Raw genomic sequence first — 19,132 nt, 5'->3', positions numbered from 1 at the left:
CGGGCCGTTCCGGCCGTTCGGGCCGTTCGGCCGGGCAGCGGGGCGGAAGTGCAACACCTTCGGGGGAGTTCGGGCGGCCCGAGCGTGGTCCGACCACGCGCCGAAGGGCGGCGGCGGCGGCCTACGGCGGCCGAGTCCTTGCTTCGGAGGCCGTTCGGGCGTTCGGCCTCGGCTCGGAGGCTCGGCAGGCTCGGTCCTGTGCGCGGCTGCGCCTGGGCTGCGCGGCCCCCGCTGCCACCGCCCCCACCACGCCGGCTCGGCACGGCAGCGCTCAGTGTGTCTCTGGCACGAGACGAGCGCAGTCGCGGAGCCCCGTTCGCGCGCCGCCCGGGACCTTGCCCAGGTGACACACAACCATAATATTTACATCCGCGGAGGCTGCCCAGGTCACAGTGCTGCCCCGCGAAGGATTCGTCGGAACACCGGCAGAGGCCAAAGCCGAGGGAGGAGCTGCCTCTCCGATGAACTGGGTCTAGCCAGTGGTGTTGCGGTAAGTTTGACTGGCGGGCCACCCGCTGGCTGCGCTGCTGCGCCGCTGCGCTGGGAGGCCTCTGCCTGCCGCGCTGCGGCGCACCGCCCCTCGCACCGCCCCTCGCACCGCCCCCACCCCCTGGCCCGGCCAAGGCCCGGCCGCCTAGGCCTCCGACCACCATACCCCAGCATCAGGGCGTAAGTGCCGTACTCCAGGCCTCGCTGCAGCCGGCACGCTGCCGCGCATTCCTGTGAAAGAAAGTTGTCAATCAGGGGACACAACGGCAGGCCCAGGCCCAGGGCGGGGGGGAGGGGGGGGGCAGCATCTCAGCAAGCCTGGGCACGCCCGGGCACGCCTGGGCTGGGCAGCCCAGGGCCTCGGTGCATTGTCTGGTGGCGTCGACCCCGCAGGCCCCGCGGCCTATTCTCGCCAGCGAGTCTAGGCGCGACGCGACACGACCTGCCAGTGATTCTAGTTCAATCTAGTTTCAGGACCCGCCGAGGGCCTCAGGGAGCAACCCCGGAACCCCCGCCCCACCTCGCTCTCACCCCCACCCCCTCTCTTTCTCCTGTGTCCCTGAAGGCGGCACTCGTGCTGTTTTGTGCGCAGGCTGATCACAGCTCTCCACTAATGCACTGACACAGTTTTCTTGTGCGACATCGTTGAACGGACAGTAAAAAAATTCTAGAGAAAACCAATGTTTCTCTTTTGTTACCGTTAGTTTAATTTGAATGAAGCGAATTAGTGTCGCGACATTGCTCAGGTTATGAAAGAGGAGAAAATTTGCCCCAGTGATTTGCAGCAGCATCCTATGCAAGCCTCCCCCTCCCCTCCCCCCCTCCCGTGGCCCCTCTCCCGACCTGCGCCAAGCCCGCTGCGGTGGGGAGTTGCGATGCGAAGCCAATGTACCAAAATATTGTGCTCTCGCTTTGCCCGCTGGCTCTGCTGGCGAGCGTTTATTTGTGTCTGGAGGGGCGCTACGTTCTGCCGCCCCGCGCGCCCCGCCAAAATCAACCGCGACGGTGTTGCGCAAGCGCGCAAGCGTAAAGGCATCAGTGCCAGCAGGAAGACCGACAAAAATGCCGCGTGACGACCTTCACTTGGAGGAGGGGACGAGTCTGCCGAGGAGTGAAATCAAGTCAAACTTGGGGTTCAGTACGCTGTAAGAAGTGTTTTCACCTTCTGAAAAAAACGTGGATGACACTTGAAAAGAACGACTATTTCATCACAAATTGATGAAATATTTTGTAAGCAACTCCTAGACTTTGCAAGGGCGTGATAACAATGCCACAACCTCGCCAGCAAAATTAGTCTTGAAAGTGGCAACCCAAATTTGCACAATGTCATATACCACTCGGAAGGTTTTAACTCTACGTTTTGGTTTCCTTGCTTGGACTGAGCTGGCGCATTTGGCGGTGCCCGAGCGTCAAAGCGCGCCAAAACGGGGCAGCAGCTGTGACGGCCCGACGGGCCTGACGGCGCTGGCGGCGCGCTGACCGGTGACGGTGATGGCGGTGACACAGCTGTCATGCTCACACGCCACTGTCCGGGAACCGGTTTTGCTCCCGGCAAACCGGTTTGACGCTGCGCTCCGGATTGCACCCGAATAGAGACGCATGGCCCGCTTTTGGATTGAGGGCCCCCTTTTCCTTGCGCGTCGAGTTCTTTGTTGTCCGTTTGGAACGACAGACGTTGTTTTTGTCCTCACTGTTAAAAAAAATTTCTGAATTTTCAGACTAATTTGAGTGAAGTACTTTTACATAAACTCGTTATTAATTTTCAGACTCGTCTTGGTCTGAAAATGAAGTCTTAAAATTCAGACATGGCCAAGTCTTAAAATTCCCACTGCTTTGTAGCTGAAAATTCATACTTTTTGTCCAAAATTTTAGAACATACTGTGTGAATTCATCCTGCAGCAATCGTGCGGAAAGGGCACCTATTTGGTGGCTAGACGCTTGTTAGGGCGGCCTTTTTGGCGGATAAGATTTTTCTCCCGTGCCGAAAGGCATACTCCAAAGCCGCCGGGATTCCGCGCACAATGGACACCATGCTACCAAAAATGGCCTCTCGCAGACGCCAGCGAGAGCCAACGTTGTGCGGTTTTCTCGCCCTTCAGAGTAATAGTGTTGTTTCAAACTTATTGCTAAAGGCTAGAGCTGATAATACGAAAGCAAGGAGACGATGCTGTTCGCAAAACTTATTTACTTTAATGACATTAATCGGAAATACAAAGTGCGATCTGCCGCGGCGCTCAGCGCCACCTAGCGGCAGGTCCCTGAAACGTAACTCCAGGCGGCTGCAAGCAAGTGGACCAAACCATTTGAGAAGTGATTGGTCCACAGTTTGCATTCAACAAGCTCCCTCAACATAACAACTGCCAATATCATAATGCTTTGATGCGCGACGTTTGATTTTGTATATCTGGTTTTGTATTAGTCAGCCTAATCTTAATTTTATGACTTCCCTCATTATGAAATTTCAGACTGGGTACAAATATTCAGACCAAGCACGGTCTCAGACTGCCCTGTCTGACATCTCAGACAAAAGTTATGAAATTTCATAAAAAGGTCTTAATTGGTGTTTCATAACGTCAAGTCTGAAAAAAGTTGTCTGAATTTTCAGAATTTTTTTAACAGTGCTTTTGTCGGGGGAAATCGATGTAGACCTCGGGACAATCCACCCCCGCATCGACTCGTCAAGCGTGTTGACCGTCGCTGGTGCCATTTCGGCGCATTTTGGCGTGGACCTTGTGTGTTGTTTACTGGCTGTTTACGCTACTGCCCTCCGAAAGGGTGGCAGGGCGAGGGGGCCCTTCCTCCCCACCCTGATCCCTTCCAAGGTCACGGCGTAGTACACGCCCGTGGAAGGGGAAGGGCGGGCCATGAATTAGAGGCGCCAAGGGATGCTCCCTCCCGAAGGGCCAAAGGGCAAAAAGCGCCGCGGTGGCGCCCTCGGTGGCGCCCCTGGCGGAGGGACGCGGAACCAAAGGAGGACCTGGCGCCCACACTGGGCGACGTTGGGATGGGACACGAGCCTGCTTCCCGACTACGGCGCGTGCGGTGCGTTTGCGCGTGCTTCCTTTCAGTTGACTTTTTGCTCCCCCGGTTGGCCCGACTGGCTCTACCGAACACAATGCCGTCCGGTCGTAACTTTGCCCCTCGTCGCGCCTGCCACCACACTGCTAGGCAGTGGCTCGCCCTGCTTGGACCGTCTTTGCTTGCTGTTGGAGACTTGCAGTCCTGGGTTGACGCGACACGGCCAGGACGTTTTGGGCCCTTTCCTTCCCCATTTCGCAGTGTCCTGGCAGTGTTGGGCAGTTTCGCGGTGTGCCCGCAGGTGCGACGGTCAGTGGAGGTGTCAAAAACGACGTCGCGGCGCTCAAGGACGCTCTGGGACGCCACTGCGTAGTGCGTGCCGTCGGCCAGGACTTCCTCCTCTCAGCCCGCGCCAGCCTCGCACGGACTCGCTCATTTTGCCTTTTTAACCGCGTGTGTCCTGGGTAGTGCTTCGTAGAACGACCCTATTTGAATCACATGCGGACGTCCTCAGGCCGTCAGAACAGCACCGAGAGAGACAGTGCGACACTCTTCGGAGTCAGTCTCTGCTTTCAATTGGTGGGGCATCGCTCCGACCCGCGCGATCGCGGTTTATTTGCCTTCGGTTCGACCGGCAATGCTTGACTCCCGAACGCTGTGAGACGTTGACAGTCGCTCTGTCTCCCTCGCACCCTACGGTATGCACCGTGAGAGAGAGAGACTACTTCTCCTTTTGCATGGCGCCTCGGCACAATTACTCTGGCTCGCTTCCCCGCTCGTTATTTCGAGCTTCCCGCGCAGCTATCTCTCTCTCTCTCTCTCTCTCTCTCTCTCTCTCTCTCGCGTCGCTACGGGACGACCCATCGGTGCGAGAGAGACAACGGCGACTGAGAAACCACGGCAGCCCAGACCGCGCGTCCTTCCCGACTCCGCCAAACGTAGCTCAAAACCGTTTTATTTTCCTGTCTCAGTTTTTATTTCTATTTGTTGAGTGAAGCGAGTTTCCATCCGAGCGCGCTGCTTCACAGAGGACACTCGGGCATACACGCACACTGGCTAGACGGCGACCGCAATAGCCTCGCGAAATTGCCTCTCTCTCTCTCTCTCTCTCTCTCTCTCTCTCTCTCTCTCTCTCTCTCTCTCTCTCTCTCTCTCTCTCTCTCTCTCTCTATCTGTTTCTGCCAACAAAGCAAAGCAGCGGCTTGAATTCGGAACAAACCGATTCGCGGAGGAGCCGAGACGGCCTTGAACCCCGTCTCTCTCTCTTTCTCTGTCGTCGAGTGGGAAGCGGGATCATTCCACTTGACGCTGCGTCGCACAGTCAACCAGAGCCTTCCTTGCCCACACTGTTAAAAGTATATAAATGGGGCATTTCCGGGGACGTCGTTTCGTGTCAAATTTGTGCTACACCCACCGGAAACTCGTACAAAATGGGCACTGATGGTAAAACTGGAGTTTTGGGGAATTTCCCGGAAGCCTCTCGCAAATTTTTCCCAACTTGTTGTGCGGAAATTTCTGAGATTATTGTTTTTAACAGTGTACTGAGCGCTGGGGCCCGGGGCTCGTCCGCCAGGCCTCTCCTCTCCCTGTCTAAAGGCGAGTGCCTCGCTGTCTCTCTCACTCTGCTGGGGCCGCCCAGGCTGTGCCTCGCCCAGGCTGTGCCTCGCCCAGGCTGTGCCTCGCCCAGGCTGTGCCTCGCGGTGCCCCGCTCTGCGTTCCGTGCGTGCGGCTGGTGTGGCTCGGCTTGGTCTCCAGAGAATGCCAGACATGCAGAGTGACATTGCTGCCTCATCGCCTCTGTCTCTCTCTCTGCTTCTTGCTCCAGGGTACGAAGGAAGCTGTTCACAGCTGCCTTTTCAAGTCTCCGAATGATGCCTTGTGCACTGGTAGGCCAACGAATGTGACGTCATATTCGTTGGCTACCAGTGGAAGCATTATGTTGCTTTCGCTAACTTCCCAGGCTACTGACATAAGGGCAGCCGAGACCGACCAGCCACTGCGCCGCGCCTGTCGAGCGGAGCGTAGGCCACCCAACGTGCGGTCGCGTCTGAGGTCCTACTCTTCTCGTACTCTTTCATGTCCCGCCTCGGAGACGCTTTTGCCACAGCTAGTGTGGGAACGCAAGTCTCGCGAAGTTGCTCAAAAAGTAATTGAATCACTGAAAGTATCGGTGTTTGCTGACTTTCGGCGACCACTGCGTCCAATCCAGCTTGTGGTGAAAGGCCTTCCTCAACGTCCTGGTGCTCTTGAGCCCTTCTTTTACGTGCCCGGCCTCGGAAAGGTTTGTCTCTCTCGCACCAGAACGGGGCGCCCTCAGAGTGCGAGAGGGACAGAGTGGCTCTTTTGTTAGGAGAGAGCCTGCTCGGCCACCCTGCGCCCTGCTCGCCCTGCCCTGGCTCGCTGCCGGTTGTTGACCCGTGCTCCGGGGATCGATCCGCGCAGCTCCGTCCAGCCCCGCGGCCCCGCGGCCAGCAGCCTGGCCAGTGTAGTGGCTCCGGCAGCAGGCGACCCCGACCTGGAAGTGGGCCTGCAGCCCTGCAGCGTGCCCGGGGGCTGGGCCCGGGGGCTGGGCCCGGGGGCTGCTGGCTCATTCCGAGAGTCTGTCTCTCTCGCACTCACGGGGCGTTCCGTAGAGGCGTGAGGGAGACGGCGACTGCTCCGGATATCTATTTTCGCTGCCGGATTCGCTTGAACTTCCGGTGGAACGGCTAATTCCGGCTTCCGGTGGCCTCCGGCTCCGGAGTCGTCCGGGGAAGCTCGCGTTGGCGTGGCCGAGCCAGCGGGCCAACGGGGCAACCCCTCTCCGGCCGCCCCGCCGTGCCGTGACACACTTCCAGGCCAGTGACACGCCCCGCCCGGCCCGGCCCGGCCCAGGCCAGCCGCCCCCGCGGCGGTGCCCTCCTCGGCAGTCACGCCACGCCACGCCACGCCACGCCACGCCGCCCAACCTGCACGCAGGGTAATGAGGACGTCCTTGGACGGGCAGAGGTGCAGCGAGTGGCAGCGCAGCGAGGGGGAGGGGGAGGGGGGATTTCCAATAGTGGCGGGGGCGGGGAAGTTATAGGGTTCACCCCCAGCGCGATGAAACGTCGATTCGACGCTGTATCCCACAACCTAGAACTTCATCACACACTATGCCAACTTAACAGCGTACTCAGAAACATACTTGAAAGAAGATTTAGGCTAAACAACAATATATTTTTCAACGAAAATTCCAAGTCCGAATGGCTCTGTATATGTTCGTATGTCACGTTGCTTCGTTTTGTTGCACTTTCATTTCTTCCGGGAACAAGTCGGCAAGTCAGCGTGATTTTATGCTGGTATCAGTGCAGGCTGATGCCATTGAGCGTTTCTCTCTCGCACGTGTATACGGGTCGCGCGCGAGAGAGACAGGGCGATCCGGTGCACACGGCGCGACGTTGGCAATCTCATCGCCAAAACAAAGCGGGCTCAGCGTGTCACCCATAATTATGGGATTTAGTTCAACAGCCCACTATCGGGAGTCTCGCGAGCTTGGTCGCGTCGCTTCGACCAGGACCGTCGAACTAGTGCGCCAATATGTGCCCCCGCTGCGTCGGCCAGCGACTGCTACCTCTCCCATGGCAGTGTGCTGCCACCGCACATCAATCCTTCATGTTTCGACTGGAAGCGGGTGTACCAGCGTAGTAGTGGTCCGTAGATAAGATGAGGTCACGCATTCCCAACGAGATCGCCGCGGCTCGATAGGGTATTACCTGATAGCGGGTCGGTCTCTATAAAAGGCAGGGAGCTGGGGCCTTGGGCTCAGACTGCTTGCAGTGCCCCGCCTGAGGCTTGCTGCGCACTGAGCGCTGTGCGCTGTCCTTCACCCTCGCGGGGCGCCCCCTGCCCGCCCCTGGCGGCCCCTGGCCATGGCTTCGCACAGGTGAGCAGACGAGGGCGGAACGAAAATCGAAGCGCCCGTTACGAAAGGGTTTAAGTTGTCAGGGGCGCCGCTGCGCGCTGCGCCGCTCCATCGAGCAGGCCGGCAAGCCCAGGGCAAGCTCAGCCAGGCCGGGGCCATCAGAGCGACCCGCGTTCTGTTTTTCACGAGGAGCCATTAGGCCGGTGACATCAATCACGGTGTAAACAAGCCGGTGTGTGCGCTGGGCTGGGGAGTGATCGCCTCGAGGAGTCGCTGTCACTCGAATGGCGAGATGACCCCGCGCGACCATTGCGCCAATGAGAATGCCAAATTATCCTTGAAAACATAAACAAACAGGACTGAACTATTATTGACGCGCTGGGCGAGCATCACAATGGTGAGGGCACTCGTGCAGTGGTGCCCACAAACCAATATTGCTACTGGAAACAGCTGGCGGCAGCCGACGGCGCCACTTCTGCCAAAACACAGCGCAGCGTACCCGGTGCGCAGTGTGCCAGAAGAGCGGTGGGGGCGGCGAAAACTCGAGACGCGTTTTGAGCACCAGACTCGCTAAACAGGACTCGGACCGAACGTGTGACCCCACCAATGGATTCCTCGTTCGGAGAGCAATCCAATGATGGGGTCACACGTTCGATTCGAGTCCCAGTGATTCTGGGGCTCAAAATGGGTCTTTAGTCTTGGCCGCCTCCACCGGTCTTCTGGCCCACTGTGCGCTGCCCGTCGGTTCCGTGCAGAGCGGCGCGCAGTGGGGTGGGTTGTTTAGCGAGCAGGCTCCTTCGTGTCGACGTCTCGGGTTCCCGTTTCCATCGCCGTCACCGCCAGATTGAAATATGTCCCCGCGGCGGGCCGCGCTGAGTGTTCAGTCTCACTTTACGCCTTGAACAAAGCGACCGGGGTGGGCCGGGCCGGGCCGCCGCGGGGTCGATGTGTCCGGGTGGGCGGCTCGGCTCGGCTCGGCTTGGCTCCCTTTGCTTTGATACGGGGGATGGTACTGCGCGCCCCGGCCGCCCCGGCGAACCCTCGGAGCTAGGTCCCCTTTGGTGCCTTCGGTCGCCGTGCACCCGGCGCGCCGCGACCCCGCACCCTCGCCCGCGCCCTCGCCCCAGCCCCACTCTCTGCCCGGCCCCGCCCCACTGAGCCCCTCTTGAATCGGGCGGTGGTGTCGAGGTTTCGGCGGCTTTCAGGCAAATCGGTTCTTGACTAGCTAGGAAGCGAGAGCGAAGCGAAGCGGTGTCGAATGCTGAAGGCACCCTTGGCGGTCGGGCCGGGCCGGGCGGCGCTGAAGAGACGCGTGATCCATCCCATTTAGGTCAACGGGGATATTGAACCGCGGGGCGCGGCGGGGCGCGGCGGGGCGCCGTGCCATGGCATGGCAGTGTGTCGTGGAAGGGCCTTGGAGGGCGAAGCAGCGAAGCGATTCCGGCCCCAGCGGGGTTCGAACCCTCGACGATAAAAGCCGTCAATACCTTCCTTTAAGTCTTAAACTCATAGAAATCATTCTCTTGAATTCTAAGCCTTGTCCCAATGACAGCCAACTTCTATCAATTTTTGTTTTCGAAGGATTTCAACTTAATGCAAATTTGCCACCCCTTCGCAAGTCATCCATTTGTGTAGAAATATGTCGAAATCCCGCGCGGCCACCAGCAAGCTCAGGCCATGCCTGTTCTGGATGCGTCCCACGCTTGTCTTAAAGCAGGCGGTCCGAAGGGGTCCGAAGGGCGGCCTAGGCATCAGACGGCACTGCGCTTTGCCTCGGCTTTGCCGCTACGTGACCCTCCCCTGGTGCGCCACCAGCCTCCACCAGCCGGTCTAGCCCTGCCCGGCCTGGGGCCCCCTGCGGCTCCCTGCGGGGCGGGCCCCTGCCTGCGGCCGCCTGTGTCCGTGGCGGTTGGCCCAGGTGTCGACAAGGGCGCTTCGTGCTTCGCGGTGCTCCGTGCCGCGGTTCCCAACGCTTCCTCCTCCACCGGTCGATGGCTGTGGCCGGTGGCTCTGGGTGCGTGTGCGTGCGTGCGCGTGCGTGCCGCGTGTCGCATCGATGCGGGCAGGATGCCCTGGCTTCGACACACACACAGACACACACACACGGACACACAACCCTGTCGCTGACCACCCTAAACGCCACTCTGCATGTGAGAGAGACAGAGAAAGTGAGTTGCGGCGCCCTTGGTTTGCGTGATGGCTCTACACCTCCATCAGTCCACAGGCCGACCACGTAGTGGCCTCTGTCCATCATTGCACAGTGTGCTGGCAGGGCGGTAGACAAGCAACTGAGGCGAGTTTCCAACAGCAGCCACTCCACTGTTGAGGCCCCACCCCCGCCGTGAGTTTGCGGACTGAGCGTCAGTTTGCAGCGCAAAAGTTGCCCGCCCTTCCCCATTCCTCTTCGCCCTTCGTGCTTCGTCCGCCTGGCCGGGACTTGTCCAAGGTCATCCGATTAGACGGGCACGGGCCTCAACCTGTGACATTCTGTGCTGCCCCGCGCGGCCCGGCGACCCCCCCAGACTCGCGGACGTACATACGTCACAAGGCCTGGGAGAGCGCTTCCCTGGGCCAGGCCGGCCAGGCGGTCCCTTTGCGAAAACCGAAGCCGCAGAACTGGCTGTTGGATGAAGCGCCGCCACACTGTGAGAAAAAAGTACGGACGCCCCGGCAGTGCGAGAGAGACGGGAGCCACCCCTCCGCTCGCCGCGGCTCGGCTAAGTGGGGCCGCGGCGGCGTGGGACGCGACCTCCCTTTGTTGACAGTGTGTCCGCTGCGGCAGCCGTTTGATTCCGAACAGCGCTCGTCGCTCTGTCTCCCTCGCACTCACGGGGCGCCTCGAAGGGGTGCGAGAGAGACAGCGCCGCTCGGAAGCCAGCTGCAGGCGGATGCAGGGCTGCTGCTCACTTGATTGGGGAAGTCTCGGGACAATCCCCGGATAACGGCCCGCCTTCCGTGCTTCGGCCCGCTTCGCCGTGTCCCCCTCGCACCGCCACGGCTCGCACCGCGAGTGCGAGAGAGACAGAGCGACGCAAGCACTGCCCGGCGCCGTGATGAGATTTAGATTACCCAGGCAGTGCCATCGCGGATTAGGCGACTCGGACAGTCTGGCTTCGAATCGCAAATCGCGCGTCGCACTCTGGCCTGCGTGGCGGAAGGGAAGCTCACTCCTCGTGCAAGGAAAACAGAAAACAGTGTGGTGGGCCGCGTGAGTTTGGTGCGCCTGTGGGTAGGCAACCCATCGGGGGGCCGCATATTCCTTGAAACGTGATTTAATCTGGCTGTGGCTTCATTGCAAGTAGCCGAAAAACACCCTGATACGCCGTCAGTGTGTGCGTTACGGTGTGTGTGTGTGTGTGGCGATTGAAAGTGGTCGTCGTCTGCGCCTTTGTGGCGACGGTCTGGTGGCGGTCTGGTCGTCCCGCTCCAGTCCGAGACAAAGCCCCCGCGTGGCCGGGGCGCTAGGCGGCGCTAGGCGGCGCTAGGCACGTGCAGGTGCCTGCGCTCGTGCATGGCGTCGCGTGCCGCGTGCCAGGCGACGCCAGGCGTGCACCGCGGATGGATTGTGTAACGCGTGTCTGGAGCATCGTCCGTACTTCGCCCTTCTGCGTTTCTCGGCTGCCCCCGCGGCCCCCGGACGGGACGGGCCCGGACGGGACGGGCCCGGACGGCCCCGGCACCACCCTCCGCCTCGCCTGGATGGAGGGGGCTGGATATCGATTTTCTCTCGCACCGCGCTGCTGCCGAGTGGACGGAGTGGGGCTCGGAGTGGGGCCCCGGGGGCGGGGGCGGAGATGAGGGGCTGGGGGGCAGCCGTCTTCTTCCGCCCCCTTGCTACCCCGCCTCTGGGAGGGGGCGGCAGTTTTTTGTTCCGCGTGGAGAGCGGGGACTGGGGAGGGGGGTGCTCGCCGCGCTCGCCGCGCTCGCCGCGCTCGCCCTGGATGCTGCTGGTCCTGGTCCTGGAGCTTGCTGGAGCTGGATCGGACCGGCTGGATCCGGCGTGCTCTGAGCGTGCTTCCAGCGTGCTGCGCAGTGCCTGGCTCCCCGGCGGCCCCAGCAGCCCCGCCAGCGGCGCCAACCCTGTTGATTCCCCTTGCGCCTCCACCCCGCCTCCGCCCCGCCCCCTGAGCTTTTTCCCGTGAATGTACACCTCTCCCCCTCTCCCCCTCGCCAAGCCCGGAGGCTGAGCTCGGTTCGTTACCCAACACGGCAGAGGCGCGCTGGCGCGCTGCACAGATCGCGCCCCCCGGCGCCCCCTTCCCCTTCCCCTCACCTGTCTGCCCCAACGTTTTGGCGAGTCGCCCCGCGCGGCCCTCTGCGGCCGTGGGCGTCGTGGGCGTCTGCCTCGCCCTCGCCTCGCCTCGCCAGGGAGGGACGCAGCGCGCAGCGCGCAGCGTGGCTGCCTTGGGTCGCTGCGACTCCCCCTGCCCGCCTGCTAGTTGGTCGGAGGGCGACCGGGGGTGGGGTGGGGTGAGGTGAGGTGGCCTTTTGCTGCTCGCTTTTGCATGCACGCTGTGATTCCGGAAACGGGAAATCGCCTTCGAACGGCTGTGAAACTGTCTCGTTGTTTGAGCGTATAGGGTGGGGGCAGGTCGAGCCTGATTCGCGAATTCGCGATTTTCTCATTTGTTTTTGATGTAATGTCACAACCTTGTGCGGAGACGCGGTGTACGCCCCTTTCCAACTTGTTGTAACGTTTCTCGTCGTTTCTGTTGCAGAGTGGTGCCAGCGGCCCCCCCACGGCGCAGCTGTAAGCCTCCCCATGCTTACCCTACGGTTGGTGTCCACGCACTTCCTGAAGCAGCCGTAGTTGGTCAAGATGTGCCTCGACCGTGACATGAACCCGTAGACGGACCACCAGCGCTCCTCGGACTCGGCCTGGACTTCCCCTTCACTGGCGACTCGAATCACTAGAATAAGAGACTTGTGCCGAACGCGCGGCGGCCCTTTCGTTGAAACCAAAGACACTTGTGAGACTCCCCAGCAACGCGAAGAGCGCGAAGAGCGCGGGCGATGTGTAGTGATAGTGTGTAGAGTGAATCACCGAACAGCCTGCAGTGCTGCGACGCGTGTCTGGCGGGGACTTGATCCAAGACCTCGACGCAGTCGACGCACGCCAAGACCTCCCCTTCGTCCACCCTGTGGAACATAGCAAAGGAGTGCCTGTGCGGCTGGCGCGCGGAGAGCGACGACGACTGTTGCGTGGGAGCCATGCGACGCCCCACCCTGTGCGGAGATGTTCGCGCCGTGGACCCGGACGCCGACGATGTGGCGTGCCTGCACCGGGAGGCATCCAGGACGACGTCCAGGACGACGTCGAGGTCCACGTCGGACAGGGGATCATCGTACGGCCAGCCCCAGGACGTCTCGGGGCAGGGCTTGCAGGGCTTGCAGGGCCACCCTCACCGGCAGGGCCTCGGCCGGCTGTCCAGGGTGAAGCGACTCATCACGGACTCGCTGCTCGGTGGGCGCGGAGGGCGCGGGGCCAGCGTGGCGGCCGGGCCGGCCGTCGGGGCGGGGCCGTCCTCGCCCACCCCCCGCGCCAACAAGGCCAGCAAGGCCAGCAAGGCCAGCAAGGCCAGCAAGGCCAACAAGCAGTTCGGCATCCCGCTGTGCGACGTGGCCCTCACCAAGGACGGCGTGCCCGTGGTCGTGGCCAAGATCTGCAGCTACCTGGAGAACCACGGTGAGACTGCCTAGCACCTGTAATGGTAATGGCTGCTCGGCATAGGCAGCACCGCCGAACAGGCCGCTGGGCCGGTTGCCTTGATCAGTTTCTTAATGTGACTTCTTTTGTTCTCTCAGGGCTGCAGTCCGAAGGCTTGTTCCAATCCTCCTCTGCGAATCACCGACTTGCCGATGGGCTGCGTGCCTCCTTGGACCTGGAAGGGTCCGGTGACGTTTTCTCCACTGCCCTGCTGCTGCTGATGTGGCTCAAGGAGCTTCCTGAACCTATCGTTTGGGGCCATGTTGCTGCAGAGCTTTTGTCTGTGCATGACAGTAAGTAACGATCTTTTAATTTGGTTTGAAACTATACCTTTAAATTGCCACTGCACCAAAATATTTTTTAAAGTCTGTTTTGCTCTTATAATGTGATTGACGTATAAATTTGCTTTTTCTTTTCAGAAGTGTCTGAAGAATCAGTAGGAACGTGGCGTCAGGCGATACGTTTAGTGCTTTGCACTTTACCTGAAACAAATTTAAGACTTCTCCGATACATCTTACGTTTCTTGCACCGCTACAACCAGCACCAACAGCAACGCACTTCCAAAAACGGACCACAATCAATGTTGAGTCACCTTGGCTCAATATTTGCCCCATTATTGTTACTCAGAGGGTTTGAATACTATGGTGCTGAACAGCTATCAAGAGCAAGTATTTTAACTTCACGATTGATTCAAGATCATGCATCAGTCTTTCATCAATGGTAGTTATAAATTCAGTGATTTTTACATCCTCTTATACCTATTTAACTTTTATGAGAGAAATACCTCCAACAGTGCCAGAAGATACTAAAATTCATAATTTTGTACTCTACAGGATTTTAGATCATCCAAATGAAGTACCTTCCAAACCAAATGACAAATCTCCCATGTTTTTTAAGAAAAATAATCTTGGAGAAATTTCAAGGATGAATGTAGAAGATACTGAAAATGCAAGCTCGAGTCAGCATAGGAAGCGAAAGGAGAGGAATGAAAGTGCCAATTCAAATCAGAGCCATGACCGTAAAGTTATAAGGTGAGGGTTTATTTCTCTCCATTATATTGTAACTGGTAGCTTGTAACTGTAACTTGTAGCACATGAGGAGAAACATCCTCTTTTGTTCCAGATCAAGCTCAGCAGAACGTCACATTGAATTAACATTTGCTGACAAGACCAATGAAAGCATTCGTCGTGTAAGCAGCCATGAGGACTTCAGTCGGGTAAAGCAGAAGATGAAAGCATCAACATGCAATAAAGCCAAATTTACAACAGTCGTGGAGCTCTCCGACCAGCCGCCAGCTGTTGTAAGTCTGCCTACAGCTATTTAGTTTTAAAAAATTGACTCTTCTTGACTCAAGGCTTACTGTCTTTTTATCTTGTAGCACTTGCCACTTCATGAATGTAACCACATTGACTCACCAATTGCAACCAAAGATGTCAACATATCTACTCAAATCCCTGTACAAGATTCTGGCCTAACACAAAAAGAAAATGAGTTGCTCCGAGATCAGCCATATTCAATCAAAGCACGAGATCGTTACCCTGCTGAGATACATGAAGATGAACACGAGAAGAGGCGAAGCTGTGAGCGTTTCTCTCGTTCTCTTTTACCTCCAAGATCTGTTGCTAGACGTAATGTAGGGCGGAAGAAAAGAACTCACCATTCTTCCAGTACACTTACTGTGGTCAGCAATAAATCTGTTAAAGTAGGTGTTTTTCCAGTATTTCCATTAATTTCCTCAACAAATTTATTGGAATTCTTGAACTGTAATTTCTATTGTTTTGAAATTTTAGGATCAAGATGACAAGGACTTATTCAAAATATCTTCAAATAAACCTGACACCACTGTAACACAACATCCTCCTGACTTGCCCGATCAAAATTCTCTCTCATCTGAAGAACAAGATGATGATTTGGAGCCAGCAGCAGAAATAGATTCACTATCAGATGAATCCCGTCCAGGATCAAGTCACTCATTTCTTCAACTACACCCTCCTGTAAGTGTAGTACCCTCGTGGTCCTCTGTATGTTAAGTGACCGTTCCACCTTCCTGTATTAAATTTTCTGTTTGTTGTAGGAAAGGGAAAGGTCTCCTTCACCATCCATCAGTCCATGCACACCGCCCTTAGATTTGACCACTCTTCACCAGTCAGTTGATAGCAGTGAACCTGTGGCCAGTCGAGTTGGGTGGGACTATGTGAGACCTCAACATCAGGTCAGTATAATTTGTAGGCTGCTTTTTATATGAGTTCATTTAACTCTTTATTGTTTTGTAGCATTTTCTATGTGATAATGTTGAATTAATTCTTTTTCATGTTGTCTAGGAGGAAGATGCTGGGCGAGGAATTCTTCTTTCACCCCGAAACTCAATGATTCTTTCTCGTCGTGTTTTTATGGACCATAACATTCCTCCATCACCGCCAGGGGACCACCATGGATCTTGTCTAGTGAACCCTGCTTTAGATGTTGAAAATGTAATTAAAAAAATGAACAAACAGATTGCAAGGTAAGCTGCCGTCCAATGCTTGTCCAAGTGTACACAATTCTCTTTATACTTTTTTTATTTTATTAATCTTGTGATTCATCTCTATGTTTAGCATTAAGAAAAAATTAAAACGCTATGAAGAAGGCTTTGAGAGGGAATTGGGTTACCGGCCATCCCAGTCTGACAAAATGGCCAACAAGGACATTAAAAAGTTGTGCACGGATTTGAGTCATATTCGCAAGGAGCTAAAGGGTAAGTGCATGAAATCCATTTTGGCTTTGAAAATGGCTGTACTCAAGTTTTTAAATGTTGTGTGCATTATCTGCCCTACAGAGATAAAGGAAAACCCTCTCTCTGCAATGAATACTCAATCAGAAGCTAGATCTATTCACCATTGCGTCTCTGGTTTAGATGGTTCAACTGGGCTAGCATATTTCAGCGGTATTGAAGACACTGTAGCAGAAGTTGAGCGCCGTTTGAAAGAAAAGCGACGTATTGGTGGACGCCCAGAATCTATAGATGACATGTCGCCTGAAGAACATGCTGCAGAGAAACTGGCCATGCAGAAAGCACTTTTGTTGTTGGAAAAAATTTGTGGAAGAGCAAGTAGCAAACAAGACAGGGAGATTGTGCGACCTTTATATGATCGTTATCGTACTTTAAAAAGAATTGTAGCTCGAGCAGGATCAGTGAGTACCTTTAAAAATGGTCTTTGTCATTTTTTCAATACCTTAAATTCCTTTTATAAATAATTATTTTTTCCAGTCAAAGCTGAAGGATAGCATCAATGAGTTGGAAACAATCCATGAACATGAAGCAATGGACTTCACTCCATCAACTTCTTTCTCTATAATGGGAGATGGTAGTGCAGATATGATGCTGCCTGTAGTATCAGTTGGTTCTATTGTAACCAATGCAAGTTCCTCTTCACCTGCCATTGGGTTACAAAACCAGCCGAGCATGGAGGAGACAAGTGACAGCCAGACCAGTTCCTCTGATTCGTTGGGAGAAAATTTACATGCACTTCCTCTGTAAGTAAAACTTTTAATCATTCAGAAATTTTTTTGAATTTTTCCTGAATAACTCATTATCAGTGTGGCCTTATTACACAGGTCAGATCTGGTTTTGCAACTGACTCAAACTCGTGAGGAAAAGAAAAAGTTGAGACGTCTTCTACGTGAGCAGGAAGAACATTTTCAACTGCAGACTGGGCGCCGCATGCAGCGTGAAGACAGAGTGGCTCTCCCTGGTGATGCTGGAGCTGCCAAAGATTTTGCAACCATATATTCATCATACAAACAAACTAAAGCTAAGCTTAGACTCTTGGAGGCATTGGTAGCCAAGCAAAGGTAATCTTAATGTGACACTGAATGATTGCACACTGAAAATTAACGTGTGTACTGAGTACCACTCTATTTTTCAGTGCAGGATGTACCTTATACCTTTTTCTTGTGTGTCTGTGAGTGTATGTAAAAGAGGGTGGGAAAAAGAGGGGGGGGGGATGTTTGATGGGATGGAAGAATCTCCAAGTGTCCCTTTCTTTTTTCTCTATCACATATGTATATGAGCTATTTGATATAAAAATATTTCTTTGTCTTCATTTTGAAGCATGTTTGAATGTGGTTTTCAGCAATTTGACTGTGCCGCTTTTCCTTATTTCTTTTGTTTTTGTGATATTTCCTCTTCCACATATTTATATAGTTATGCTGCTTAGCTATTAACTAGATTAAGAGAACGGCAGGATGTGTAGTGTGTGAAATCAAATATTTTATGCAAAATTTGAATCTTGTACATGGATTGATTTAGAAAGCGACACATCCCCAAGAATCAAAAGATTCTGTGTTTTTGTTTGCACTCGAATCCTTGAGTCCCTGTTCTGTTACACATTCTACAGTACAGTGCACTCAGTCCGTTTTTTCTTTCTTTTTTTTTTCCTGTATAGAAATGTAGTTTCATTTGTTGTGAAGCTCACCGAAGAATGAGGTGTCCAACTAGACTGGTTCAATCAAAAGAAAATGAGTGTAGAATGTTTATGTCCTTGTGGAGGAAGCGAATTTGAAGACACACAATTATCAATTAGTTGTTGCTGTCTCTTAAATTGTATGCATGTGTGACTATGAAATGGGAAGGGAAGCTAAGAAAGAAAGTACTGCAGAACATCAATGATAGTGCAAATATTTTAATAGAGACTGAGCTTACCAGTACAATTTACAATTGTAAATGTTTATTCTTTAAGCACAAAACACAGTAGTGACCAAATCATATTAATTCATAAATGTCCATAAAGATACATTTTAAAATTGAAAAATGTGCATACGTCATTATCAAGAGAGCATTTTATCAAGTACATTATCTCTGCTCTCACAATCTATATGATTTGAACTGTGTTTGTATATTTTGTTTAATGTCAAAAGTTAAGGACCAATGGTCTTAATTAAATGGGCAAAGGTGTTGAAATCATAGATGGCTATATTCTGGGACAAGCCTCAGTTTGTTCCACAGTAGCGTTTAGAGTAAGACATGCAATCTATTTTAAATTCATATTTAAATTGATGTTATCATATGTTACTGTACATGCATAGCAAGTTAAAACCTGTGGTTATTCATTGTAAGCTCCCAAACAAGATTTAGTGTTTGCGGAGCAAAAATTTCAAATTGTAGCTTGTTTGAATTTTAGTTAATTGTGTTACTAGTCACTGATGGAAGTCTTTTGTTGCAATGCAATTTTCGTCTCTAGCAAAAGTCAATGGAGCTAGTGCTTTTGATTTTATTGTGTGTATTCAGAATTTTTTCTGCTTGACCTTTGAGGGTAAGCAGAAATTGTGAACTGCAAATAACAGGCAGTTTTGTATCTATGTAAATATTTTAAATTAATATGTTGTCTGTGTTGTCTTCTGCAAGTATAAATACACTGGAGTAACAAGCACCTGTAATTATTGTTGTTAATTGGTCACTTTTGTTTCAAAATATGAAGTGTGTCTGGAATGCTTTCTTCATAGCTTTAGAATGTTTATCTACTGTTGTTTATCTGTGATGGAAGTAGTGGACGAAATACTTGGTTGGCTGAAGCCTGAATTCGCATTTAACTGTAGTAAGTATTTGTATATACTCTGAGGTCTGCTTTGACTTGCTTTTTACATGATAATACGTCCTGTAATTTCCAATAGCAGCCATGTACCAGCCAAGAAAAAGAGAAAAAGAGTGCAGAATTCTGAAAATTTACAGTGTGTCAGGCCTTTAACAATTTTATACTACATAAAACTGCCAACTGCCAAATTGAAAGCAATCCTATGTTTTAAAACTCAGCGGGGGTCTTTTGTTTAAATAAATAGGAGGAAAAAAGATCTATGACATTTTATTTACATCCTCAAACACCATTTTAATACTATCATTGTACAAGAGGGATGTACAATCGATTTGGGTCAAGCCTGGAGGAAGGAAGTGCTCCAGCAGGTACCAGGTAGAATTTGCAACATTTAAATTTTTTTGCCATAAATGTAAAGCATTTTTTGACAAAAAATTGTTGACCTCAGATTTTCTTTGGTCATTTTCT

The 19,132-nt window shown here is 53.8% G+C and overlaps 1 protein-coding gene across 1 annotated transcript; it reads left to right on the top strand.

Moving 5' to 3' along the window:
• The first annotated feature begins 281 nt into the window (after positions 1 to 281).
• Positions 282 to 18,923, top strand: LOC117643317 (protein FAM13B). The gene is made up of 15 exons (XM_034382152.1): positions 282 to 490; positions 12,109 to 12,898; positions 12,959 to 13,076; positions 13,196 to 13,390; positions 13,517 to 13,817; positions 13,931 to 14,128; positions 14,220 to 14,397; positions 14,476 to 14,799; positions 14,888 to 15,091; positions 15,172 to 15,309; positions 15,419 to 15,600; positions 15,692 to 15,831; positions 15,913 to 16,268; positions 16,345 to 16,610; positions 16,692 to 18,923. The coding sequence occupies exons 2-15, from the start codon at positions 12,602 to 12,604 to the stop codon at positions 16,930 to 16,932; spliced, it is 3,138 nt and encodes a 1,045-aa protein (XP_034238043.1). The 5' UTR covers positions 282 to 490; positions 12,109 to 12,601; the 3' UTR covers positions 16,933 to 18,923.
• Positions 18,924 to 19,132: the final 209 nt, after the last annotated feature.

The sequence above is a fragment of the Thrips palmi genome, unplaced genomic scaffold, assembly GCF_012932325.1.
Source record: "Thrips palmi isolate BJ-2018 unplaced genomic scaffold, TpBJ-2018v1 HiC_scaffold_17, whole genome shotgun sequence".
Taxonomy (NCBI): Eukaryota; Metazoa; Arthropoda; class Insecta; order Thysanoptera; family Thripidae; genus Thrips; species Thrips palmi.
Note: the sequence above shows the minus strand (reverse complement) of the source record. Positions and strands in the feature narration are given on the sequence as shown.

Bases quoted from the DNA above. Each gene is read 5' to 3' on its own strand.
- LOC117643317 (XM_034382152.1), top strand. From the start codon at position 12,602: ATGCGACGCCCCACCCTGTGCGGAGATGTTCGCGCCGTGGACCCGGAC. The intron at 13,818-13,930 runs GTAGTTATAAAT...TGTACTCTACAG, and splicing joins GCATCAGTCTTTCATCAATG to GATTTTAGATCATCCAAATG. The intron at 15,310-15,418 runs GTCAGTATAATT...CATGTTGTCTAG, and splicing joins ATGTGAGACCTCAACATCAG to GAGGAAGATGCTGGGCGAGG.